The sequence below is a fragment of the Carassius auratus genome, chromosome 30 (genome assembly GCF_003368295.1).
Source record: "Carassius auratus strain Wakin chromosome 30, ASM336829v1, whole genome shotgun sequence".
NCBI lineage: Eukaryota > Metazoa > Chordata > Actinopteri > Cypriniformes > Cyprinidae > Carassius > Carassius auratus.
Window position 1 is genome coordinate 28,385,451 of NC_039272.1, and position 12,081 is coordinate 28,397,531.

The 12,081-nt window shown below is 42.9% G+C and overlaps 1 protein-coding gene across 4 annotated transcripts in view; it reads right to left on the minus strand.

The window, feature by feature from the left end:
- LOC113049863 (rho guanine nucleotide exchange factor 15-like) overlaps window positions 1–11,679 on the minus strand; it is a 28,628-nt gene extending 16,949 nt beyond the window's left edge. For 2 of the 4 annotated variants that reach the window (XM_026212559.1, XM_026212556.1), the window contains exons 1-9: window positions 10,901–11,678; window positions 9,420–10,142; window positions 8,992–9,046; window positions 8,183–8,247; window positions 7,704–7,951; window positions 7,424–7,584; window positions 7,144–7,296; window positions 6,811–6,940; window positions 6,626–6,700 (exon numbers count right to left, since the gene is read on the minus strand). In XM_026212559.1, the coding sequence (XP_026068344.1) occupies window positions 6,626–6,700; window positions 6,811–6,940; window positions 7,144–7,296; window positions 7,424–7,584; window positions 7,704–7,951; window positions 8,183–8,247; window positions 8,992–9,046; window positions 9,420–10,142; window positions 10,901–11,270 (1,980 nt within the window). In that variant the 5' untranslated portion in view covers window positions 11,271–11,678. Of the gene's footprint in view, window positions 1–6,625; window positions 6,701–6,810; window positions 6,941–7,143; window positions 7,297–7,423; window positions 7,585–7,703; window positions 7,952–8,182; window positions 8,248–8,991; window positions 9,047–9,419; window positions 10,143–10,900 lie in introns of all 4 variants that reach the window. The other 2 variants (XM_026212557.1, XM_026212558.1) reach the window with 2 other exon arrangements.
- Window positions 11,680–12,081: the final 402 nt, after the last annotated feature.

The window sequence follows — 12,081 nt, forward strand, 5'->3', positions numbered from 1 at the left end:
TTGCAGTTACCATGGCTACAAAAGAACAATAATTTTTGGTGTTTTTCTTGTTAAAACCATGGCATATGTTTTTCTGGTGGTGGAATTATTTCCGACATTAAAACTTGTTTTTAACATCAGCAGCCAAAAAAAAAAAAAACTTCTTCACAGAAATGTGCGTGAAAGTGATACACAGGCCTCATCTTTACCTAAATGATTTACAATTTATTTAAACAAATATAAAAAAGGTATGCATTGTAGTTGACACCTTAATGAACACAATACAGTTGTTTTTATGACTGTAACATTCTCCCTAAATTTGCCAATATCGAACGTCCAAGGTCAAGCCAGTTTTATGTTTAAAGATTTATGCCTTTTTTTTGTACTTTCTTCCATTTTCTTTTCTCTGCACCGGATTGCTGATGTCTTTTAACCAGGCATAGATGTCCATCAATTATGAGCATTCAGCCACAAACATGAGGTGTGAGCGGTCACGAATTGGGGAATGGCGCAATTGTGATGGTGCCCCCCTGGGAGTTAGTGCCCTACGCAAACTGCGTTCCCTTTCAGTCAGTCACATTCAACATTATGTCAGTGACCGATGAATTGGGATCTCGCTAGAGAGACGAAATGTCTTATAGTTTTAACAAAACAAGCCAATGAATGTTGGCGTGCAAGATTTGCATTGTGTACCCTTCCCCGCAGCATAGTTATATAAGGAGAGTGCAAGCAGTCGCACATACAGCTTTTCACTTCAGAGCTGAGCCTTTCAGCTTCCTAAAGCGAGTGTCTTCAAGACAGCCTTTGACGCAGTGTTGGTGTTACGGCGCGTCAGCTGGGGTTGCCAGTGCTGTTTCTTGATCTCGGGTTGCCAGTGCTGTTGCTTGATCTCAGCATGCTGCAGCTTCCCATTCTGTGGTCAAACTGCAACTCCTCCTGGGTGCTTCAACACTTAAGTGTTTACTTAGAAAAATAGCAATTCTAATAGAGCAAATTCTAAAAGAGCTCCACGAGTGACAGGGCGTCTTTTTAAAGATGTCTTTCCACTCGTGAATTTCTGGATATGGTCACTTCCTGGCTCCATCTGATGGTCACGATCGCTGCATCTCGTGTGTCTGTGCCTCGAGTACGCTAAGGCTGTGTTCCGCGATGTTGCGTTCAAGGCACCTCTTCATCAAACAATGATGCACAGCCTCTACACTCCTGTCCCCCTCTCCTTTTGCCAGCGGGCAATCATAGAGACAGGTAAGAGTCGCACCACTCACTCAAATCTGTGACGATCGTGTACCAGAGAGACACAGGGAGAGAGAGAGATCCAATTGCAGGTATTTATTAAATGGGGTAATCCAAACATAATCCAAAAACAAGCCTCTCGGAGGACGAGAAGGCTGGATGCACGAAGGGTAAGGGTAAGGACTCCATACAAACAACAGGAAAAGACTGGTATTTATAGGGAGGCTAATGACAATAAAGGGACTGCACCTGGTGCAATTAACAAGAGTATTCTAGTGCCTACGGTGAAGTGCATAAGGGGAAGTGATCCCACTATTGGACACCCAAGGAAACAGAGACTAGACAGCGTGACATTACCCCCTCCTCCACGGAACAGCTGCCAGATGCTCCACCCGAACCCAAGGGAAAACTAAAAACACAAAGAGACCAGGAGGGAGGTGGAGCAGCGGAAGACCGGGGGGAGGGACGAAGGGCCAGGTAAAATGGGGAAAACAGAGACAAGAGGACCAGGTAAAATGGGGAAAAAAGACAAGAGAACCAGGTACAATGGGAAAAAAGAGACAAGATGAGTGCAACACAAAACAAGGAGTCCAGAAGGGAGGTGGACCGGCGGAGGTTCAGGGGGAGGGACAGAGGTGATTTGCCTTTGTTCATGAAGATCAGTGGTGACTTGAATTTTCCCTTGAAGAACCCTGGTGACTTGACTCAGTCCTTGAAGATCACCGGTGACTGGACTCTGTCCCTGAAGATCACCGGTGACTTGACTCTGTCCTTGAAGATCACAGGTGACTTGACTCTGTCCTTGAAGATCACCGGTGACTTGACTCTGTCCTTGAAGATCACCAGTGACTTGGCTCTGTCCTTGAAGATCACCAGTGACTTGACTTGACTCTGAAAGGTCAACAGTGACTAGCCTTGACACTGGAAGGTCAATGGTGACTAGTCCTGACTCTGGAAGGTCAATGGTGACTAGCCTTGACTCTGGAGGGTCAACGGTGACTAACCCTGACTCTGGAGGGTCCACGAGCACCTGACTCGACTCTGAAGGGTCCACGAGCAACTGACTCGACTCTGGAAGGTCAACAGTAACTAGCCCTGACTCTGGAAGGTCAACAGTGACTAACCCTGACTCTGGAGGGTCCACGAGCACCTGACTCAACTTTGGAGAGTCAACAGGAACCTGACTTAACTCTGGAAAATCAACAGGCACCTGACTCGACTCTGGAAGGTCAACAGGAACTAGCCCTGACTCTGGAAGGTCAATGGTGACTAACACTGACTCTGGAAGGTCGACGGTGACTAACCCTGACTCTGGAGGGTCCATGATCACCTGACTCGACTCTGGAGGGTCCACGAGCATCTGACTCGACTTTGGAGGGTCAACCATAACCTGACTCAACTCTGGAAAGTCAACGGGCACCTGACTCGACTCTGGAAGGTCAACAAGAATCTGACTCGACTCTGGATAGTCAACTGGAACCTGTCTCAACTCTGAAGGGTCAACTGGAACCTGACTCAACTCTGGAGGGTCAACGGAAACCTGACTCAACTCTGGAGGGTCAACGGGAATATGACTCGACTCTGGAGGGTCAACCGGAACCTGACTCAACTCTGGAGGGTAAACGGGAACCTGACTCAACTCTGGAGGGTAAACGGGAACCTGACTCAACTCTGGAGGGTCAACGGGAATATGACTCGACTCTGGAAGGTCAACCGGAACCTGACTCAACTCTGGACAGTCAACGGAACCTGACTCAACTCAGCAAAGCCCACTGTAGCTGCCATCCTCTGCAGTGGCTCCGTGCTGGCGGCCACCTTGTGCAGTGGCGCTGGGTTGGTGGCCATCTTGTACTGTGGTGCTGGCTCAGCAGATGTGATGTGAACAGTCTCTGGATCAGCAGACGTGACGTGAACACTCCTGGGAATCTCTGGGATTTTTGACAGCATGGAGAAATAATCCAAAAATGTATCAGCGGCCATCTTGGGCATTGGCGCTGAGTTGGCGGCCATCTTGCATCGTGGCGCTGGGTTGATGACCACTTTATACTGTGGCGCTGTGCTGGCGTCCATCTTGCCTCGTGGCGCCGGGTTGACGACCATCTTGTGCAGTGTCACTGGACCTGTGGCCATTCTGCGCGGTGGCGCTGGGCTGGCGTCGATCTTGCCTCGTGGCACTGGACTGGAGGTCATCTTGTGCTGTGGTGTTGGGCTGGCCTCCATCTTGCCTCGTGGTGCTGGGTTGGCGGCCATCCTGTGCAATGGCGCTGGGTCGGCGGCCATTTGGCGCAGCAGGCTGGGCTGGGAGCCATCTTGTGCAGTGGCACTGAGCTGGCGGCCATCTTGTGCAGCGGCACTGGCTCGGCAGACTTGCGTCTCCTTTCCCCTCTCCGTCCACAATGGTGAGACGGTGGCTCCCATCCGTTCCTCCCGAACCCAGGGTCGACGGGGGCCAGAGTGGAGAGTGAGGCCGAACCTCCTCTCGACCACTCATTCCGACATACCCAGCGACCTCCCCTGGTCCCACGAAACACGACCAGGTGGGTACCCTCGAAACCATTTGGTGACTGGGGAGGAAATATGAACAGACATACCGCTGGATCTCAAGTGATGGAGTCCTTCTGTGATGATCGTGTACCAGAGAGACACAGGGAGAGAGAGAGATCCAATTGCAGGTATTTATTAAATGGGGTAATCCAAAACGTAATCCAAAAACAAGCCAAGGTCAAAACCAAAACAGCAGTCCAAAGCAAACAAACAAATAAACAAAGGAGGGAACCGGAAAGGGAACAGAATGGGAACTCGGAGGACGAGAAGACAAGGAAGAATCTCGGAGGACGAGAAGGCTGGATACACGTAGGGTAAGGACTCCATACAAACAACAGAAAAAAACTGGTATTTATAGGGAGGCTAATGACAATAAAGTGACTGCACCTGGTGCAATTAACAGGAGTGCAATTACTGTGATGACAGGACAAGACTAGAGGAATTATAGTGCCTACGGTGAAGTGCCTAAGGGGAAGTGAGCCCACTAGTGGACACCCAGGGAAACAGAGACTAGACAGCGTGACAAAATACCCACTCCGGGATGCTGTGCCTTCCGTGTCAGTTCCCTGTGCTCCGCCTCGCTGCCCCACTGCAGTGGTATGTCAGTGGTTCCCCTAGTTCTGCTCGTTCGGCCTCTGGGGGCCTGGCTAGCCCAGACCATCACGCTGGCTCACGAGAACCATCAGACTCAGCTATGCAATGAAGTTCACCCAGCGTCATCCCAAGTACAGGGACGTGGTTCACCTCTGTGTTGGACAAAGATACTCCCGTCTTGCGAGCAGAAATTGTGGTCCTGCCGGTGAAGGATGCGATAGAGCCGGTTCCTCCAGCCGATATGAAGTTGAGGTTTTACAGCCCATACTTCATTGTACCCAAGAAACGCGGTGGGTCACGGCCAATCCTGGACCTGAGCATTCCGAACCAGGCCCTTCACAATCTCCTGTTCAGGATGTTAATGCAGAAGCATATCTTTCTATGTGTTCGTCCACGAGATTGATTTGCAGCGATCTCGTGAAGGACATGTACTTTCATGTCCCGATTCTCCCCTGAGACAGGACGTTTCTCCGCTTTGCGTACGAGGGGCGGGAATATCAGTCCTCCCCTTCGGGCTGTCCCTGTCGCCTCATGTCTTCACCAAGGTCATGGAGGCGGACCTCGTCCACTTGAGGGAAGCAGACATTCGCATTCTCAACTACTTCGGCTAATATTGGCCCAGTCCCAAGCTCAGTTGTGCGAACAGAGAAACATGGTATTCAGCCACCTTCGGCCAGTTTGGGCTTCAGGTCAACTGGGAAAAGAGAAAACTCTCCCCTGTGCAGATGATCTCTTCTCTGTGTCGAGTTGGACTCGGTCGACCTGACAGCACGTCTCTCGACAGAGTGTGCTCAGTTGATGCTGGACTGCCTGGAGTCATTTTGGGGCATGAAGGCAGTTCCACTGAAACAGTTTCAGAGGCTCCTGGGGCATATGGCATTCATTGCTGCTGTCATGCCATTAAGATTGCTTCTCATGAGACCGCTTCAGCATTGGCTTCTCGGCACGGATGCGCTGGCACACAGCTGGCCTCGGGGTCTACGCAAGTATGTGTTTCCCCCAGTGAGCCTTCTCACACAGACGCTGTGCTAGGTCAGGCAGGGCAAGGAGCAGGTCCGCTTAGTAGCACCATACTGGTCCAGTCAGACTTGGTTCCCAGAGCTGATGCTCCTCATGACAGCCTCTCCTTGGCGTATTCATCTGAGGAAGGATCTTTCGCAGGGCACTGGAGCGGGTCAGCAATAGTGGCGTTTTCCATATGGATCCGAATTTGTCAATCACTGATGTAACGTTGAACATTGTTCCCTGTTATGTTATGTAACCCTCGTTCCCTGGAGGAGGGAACGGAGACGTTATGTTACGTTGCCACAGTACGGGGCACACTGTCTCCGACTGCTCGCGCTCTCCTTATATACCCCCACTGCAGGGCAGGGTGCGCTATGCAAATCTTGCATGCCAACATTCATTGGCTTGTTTTGTTAAAGCGATTAGCGAGATCCCAACTCGTCAATCACTGACGTAACATTCCTTCCTTCAGGGAACGAGGGGTTACATACGTAACCGAGACGTACTCTGCATATAGGGAGCGGCGGTACTGAGGCTAATGGAATACAAACTCTGTCAGTTCTATGTCATCTCCGTCAGAATGATGATATTTTATATTTGTTGAGGAATTGTTGGTCACGTGTGAAAATGCATTCTGTCTGCTAGGAGAATGTGTTAAACTGCTATGAAAATGTTAAAAACTTCTTGACTGCTTGACTGGAGAATAAGTGATGGCAAGGTAAAAAAGCACATTTTGTAAAAAAGGGAAAAGTTAGGAGGTTGCATCAAAGCCTAGCTCTGTAGCTTAGTACATGTAAGTTCAAAAATTTTGTTTCATTTGTCTGAGTACAAGGTTTTACTTTTTCAATTTTGCACCGTTTTTTGTCCCACTTGTCAAGAATCAAAAAAAAATTTTTATTGTGCATGTGATTTTGTTATACTTGACATTACACAACACGTTTTTCAAAACCAGATGAAATTAACATAAATAGAAAGAGTACATTTTTAAGAGCTTGGTATAGGTGTTTTAAACTAGGTTTTTAAAAGTATCTTCTTTATTTTTATGTCACTGACCCATTGTAAAACAGATTTGAATGTGACTCCCAATCAGATTTTGTATTTAGAACACATTTATATTCAAAGCAATGTCAGATGAGCAAAAGTAATTGTGTTGTGTACTTAAATTCTAAGTAGCAAATGCTAAAATGTTTTACTGCTGTTATACTAAACATCAGCACTCTGTCACTCAAACTCAAGGATCAATGTCTATATGTTTTTTTTTTTATTGTACCTTGGAGACTGAAGCCAGGGCCTTTGAAGCTGTTTCCTCCTCTTTTGTGCCCTTTGCAGTCCGCTTTTGAATATTCTACAAAAAGTTTAAATTAATCCAATTGCTATTTTCTTATTCATTTCACATTCACTAGAAAATTTTGAGGAATAGGTATTTTTTGAGAACATTAGGAGTGTGTATCTCACCTGTATAAGGATTTTGATGCGGGTGATTCGTTGGAAAGGCAGAAGCATAAAGGATGTGAAGGGCAGACGTTTACAAAGTGGAGATGACTCTAGCCGCCTCATCACAAGAGAAAAATCTCTGTTACTCTCCCTGCCAGTACCACACATACACATAAGCAACATGTTTACACACTGTTTAATTATTACTAATATTATGTATATTTCTGTTTTTGGTCACCCAACTCCAAAAGTAAATGTAATATAAAATGTATTTTATGCATTTTGAAAATGTTTTACATTAAAATTATTATTATTATTATTACTATTATTTTTAGGTATGGGTAAAAGTCTCACATCAGTCTGCTGTAGGTTTTCTCTTGGTACTGCTGATTTCGAACATAATCAATAAAGACTGAGAAATGATTCTCTGAGTGCTCATAAATTATGTCACACACATCAGATATCACCACACTCTCATCTACTCGCTTCAGCAGATCCCCTATAAACCTAAGAACAACAGAGATGTGTATTCATGCCTGTGGGATAGTACTGATTTGGCTGAGAGTAAATAAATTATAACAGAATAGATTTTTCTTTCATGTGTCATGCTCTTGAACTTGTCTCTCTTTCTCACCTCTCGCTGACTTCATAGACCTGCAAGAGGTTGGAGAAGAGGACCCTCCTATCATGAATGACCAGAGTCTCACTGAGTTCGCGTGACCCCAAGAAATTATCCTTCAGAACACGCAGGGAGCGCAGGTAGGAGGCCTCAGAGGTGAGGACCTCAAACATGCTCTAAAAACACACATAAGATTTAAAATAAAAATATGTAATACAGCTGAATTTAGCAAAGAAATATGTTATTTCCAATAGTGGTAAAGTTTTTTCTAATAGTGGTAAACTATTACCCTCACCTCTTGTCTCTGTTTTTCAGTGCGAGTGAGTTTATGTAACACTCCACTTTCCTCGACCACTGGTAAATCCTGCCAGAGTGTAATCTCTTCAGGGCCTCTCTTGAATCGGGTGCCAACCACTGCAAACCCTCCGGGACCCTCAAGACCCAGGGTTTCACTAACACTCCTCCTGTTGCAATTAGGACTATCAGACTGGATCTGACTGGCTTCTTTCAGGACCTTTGCCTGGTAGATCTGATATAGAGGTTCTGAGGATGACATATTGTTTTTGAGAATCCTTGTTGAACAGCAAAAGATCCAAATAAATGTTATTGCACCTGATTTTCATTTAATCCTGCTCCAAAATCTACTTTGAAATTTAATAATAAAACCAGAAATAATTTTTAATTTTTAATAATTAAAACTGTTGGTTTTAGACATCTAAAATGGATGAAAGCTTTCCTATGTTTGTGTGTTATACATTCACTTAATTATCTCACCATAGTCGCTGTTTGGCTCCCAGTCACTGGAGATTCTCCGTGGGCTTGCTGTTTTGTCACACAGCCTGTAAGAAACTCAAAACAGTTTAATCTGGCCACACAATACTGTGCTCAAGTGAATATCTGTCACAGATAAGGCCTAATGAAAAGACTGAAATTTTTTAAATGTCATTGGTCAGGTAGAAAAAAAAAAACTCTGGATATGCTGGGAGACAAAAAAAGGGCATTCTCACCACATATTTTAGTTTTGACCACCCTTTCCGGCTATTAGTGAGTCAAAAATATAACCTCTGGGTATGTCAGGTTTTATATTTCAGGGAAAGAGGAAATGTAAATCAAATGATTAGCCTACTACTTGTTGATGTTGAAATACAGTAAAAAGGAATCAGAATAAATAGTTGTGGGGGTCATAAAAAATATGCATTCATATTACATTTAAGCACATTTCAGTAACCACAAATGCTCATTTTCAAAGTGGACTAAAAAGACGGTCACAAATGGAAGTCCTGATAATGTGAGGAGTTAGAAATATATCTACAGACTGTCTCACTTCCCATTAGTAAAGATGTATTTGAGCATACATCAACAAATATAAACAGTCATTTCATTAAAGGATTTTGATATTGTGTGAAAATCTGTAGTGTTTTCCTTACAATGTCTTTAATGTACCAGTCTAGGAGCAGCACACAACAACAACCTACAGGATGAAAATTACTGATAGAAATTCTTTGACCCCTCTAAAAATCATTGGGTAATTTGTGCATTTTTTAACAGTAGCAAAGGTCAACTTTTTGATGCTGTTAACTTACGCTTCTGTGTCAATAGACTCCCAGTCTTCAAAATCACCATTTTCATAGCTCTTACCTAAAAAAACAAACATGAAGCATTTAAAAAAATCTAGACATCTTTTTTTTTCTGATTAAAATATTTCAAAGCAGATAATTTAAATATATATTCATAATTGATAGAGGTTCCTGGATCAACATTAGGGTAGGGTCAGGAGGTTAGGGTCTTACTGTTTAGGTTTAGAACTATGTTTATTAAGAGACTACGTTTATTTGAAAAAAATTTAATGTTAGGATAAGACGTTATTCCAAGAAGATACTTGGCAAAATCTCTGCCAATATTTTGAAAAAGAGCATAAGTTAAAATATAACTTATTTTTCTCTCTGTTGAAACTGCTTTGTGTGCTGTACTTTAGTAAAAAAGCAGTATCTGGAAATTATTTAGCACTCACCTGTTGGGTTTGACATAGATATGTGGCGAGACGATTTTCCATTCTCTCTTTTGCTGGTGTTTCTGATTGGTGGCCCGCCGCCTCGAAGAGAAACTACACATGCCAGCACTGGGTGGGAAGACCGTTTTTTTGTATTTTGAGGATGTAGAGGAAGTTGTGGGGGAGGTCGAGGGGGGACAGCTGGAGGGGTAACTTTATTGTCATTTGATGGCAAAATATCCAAATATATATGATCATCTGTGTGTTCTAGCTGTGCATACTGCTGGGTATTTTGATACTCAGATGACTGATAAGTCCTTGGTGGTAAAGGGGGTTTTGAATGGCTTTGAAATGATTTATAAGCATATGCAAATCCATTCCCTGCTAATTTGTTAGGGCTGTGGTGAAGCAGGAAGCTTTGGCAATTTATACATGGAGGCAATGCTTGGGGTTTTGAATTGGAAGATCGGCTGTTCAGTCGCCATCTGACGTCATTGCTGGTTAGGTGTAAAACATGCTCATTTATCTGACCTCCTATGTTTCGATGTTTGTGATTCTTTTCAATTGCAGTATCCATGTTATTTTTCTCCTCATGTAGAGGAACCCAGATTAGTTTCATACCAGGCCTTTGAAGATGGCAGAGGCAATGACAGTGTTTCTCCTCTGAGTGGGTAGGTGGTGCAGTTGAGCCCTGATGATTCTCTAAGGTGCCACTCACATTATTTACTTCACTGCCATCAGGAGCTGAGGGAAAGAAGAGTAGCCAGGTGCTTTACTAAAGCTTATCAGCAGGCTCAGAAAGAATCTACATTTTTCTCCCCACATTTTAGTTTTTGTGAGGGTAAAATGGTATAGTGTATTAAACAGTGTATAGTGTATTAATCTGATAGTTCTGCATCCTTTTTGGTAGGTGAGAACATAATCTGATTAGCCAAAATATTTAATTACTGACTATGGAAAGGGGCAGGGGTTTGTGATCAGTTGCCTTCTACAATGCGCGAAGCCAGTGGCCCTTAATTGATTTCACTTTACTGTGAATTGTAATGACTTTAAGACCCACTTTTAACATTGGACATCAATTTAAAATTTAATGCTATACAAAAGCAAACAAAATTAAAATCTCTTAAATTCCAACGGTTTCATTCTCTCAGCAGGCAATTCACTGCACATGACATGTTGATCCTGCTTTCAAGTTTGTCTGCATTTGCGTCAAAGACAAACACACATTTCTTTTAAATAACAAAAAAAAAAAAAAAAAAACTTTAGAAAATCTAAAAACATTTTACAAGCAATTCCTGTACTTTTTGGATTTATATTGGCTTTATATGGTTTTATTTTAATGGCTCTAAAACTCCATCATGTGATATAAACATAACATGATCCTACATCAAGTAATAGCAAACACAATGTAAAACAATCACTTTTTCAGCATTATTTCATATTTAGGCATATACAGAATAGAGAAAATATATGTTAGAAACAGATTCCAAAATGTTCACTACCTGATCGACCAACATCCACATCATCTACTGCCAGTTGAAGATTTGTTTCCCTCAGTCTAGAAACTGAAGATATTTTCTCTGCTTGGTCCTTTGCCCTGGGTGGACATGACAATCTAGTTCCAACTACCACAGACCTTCCATCTTGGCTTATATTTTCAGAGTATCTTCTCACTTTATTGTTGTTTACTGCTGTTTGCTTGCCCGTTCCTTTTTCAAAGTTACGCAAAGCTTGAGCCACACTGCTAGAGGGACCAAAGTGCCTTGACTGGTGTGAAGCATTAAGGTTTGGTTTTGGTGGAATGGTAGGTTTTCCATTGGATGTGTTACGGATTGACTTATCCATGATTTGAAGCTCCAAAATAATTTTCATGTCCAAGTGAGAAAGATTTACAGATCAAAATCCGGAGACACATGGATGCACTGATATTAAAGTGCAAAACGCATCAACTGATCCACAATCCATGATTGTGCTGATTTCATAATCAACAATTTAGTGTCTTCTTGGTCAGTGAAGCCTGTGTTGTCACGCTCTGTTCTCTTGTCATATCAAAATAAAAAAACAACAAAAAAAAAACAAGAAAAGCAGCTCATTTACCTTACATTGAGCATTCAAAGCTGCTACACACAATATGTAAAGAAATAATTTCACTCCCCCGGTGTGCTATCATTGTGAGCAAAGCTGTTATGAGTGTTGTTAATAAATGTCACTAATGAAGGTCATTTCTTCTTTCAGATCTTGTCCTCTGGTCCCTCACATGGCTTAAAAGGGAAGTAGGTCACCACACAAAATGGGTTGTTGTATGTAAGTGAAATATCCTGTAGATGTAAGATAATAAGATAATACAGTGTTACTTTGATTAGAAAGATTATTAGATTTTCTGTATGATGCAAAATCTATTTAGCTAATTTCTTTAAGCATTGTAACATATAATGAAGTTATAATATAAACTTCCAGTTCAATATTTCAGCAAGGCAGCTGATTCCAGACTTACCATAAAAGCACATGACTCGCCTTTCATGCATTAAAATATTTTATTGTTATAGTCAAGTTTAACAAGACATCTTTACAATTAAATGTATTATAAATCCCCCAAAAATCAATGTGTTGACAAACAGTAAACAGAATATCTTCTGAAATGTCTGGAAAATATATATTTTAACCATAAAAGTAAACAAGGATC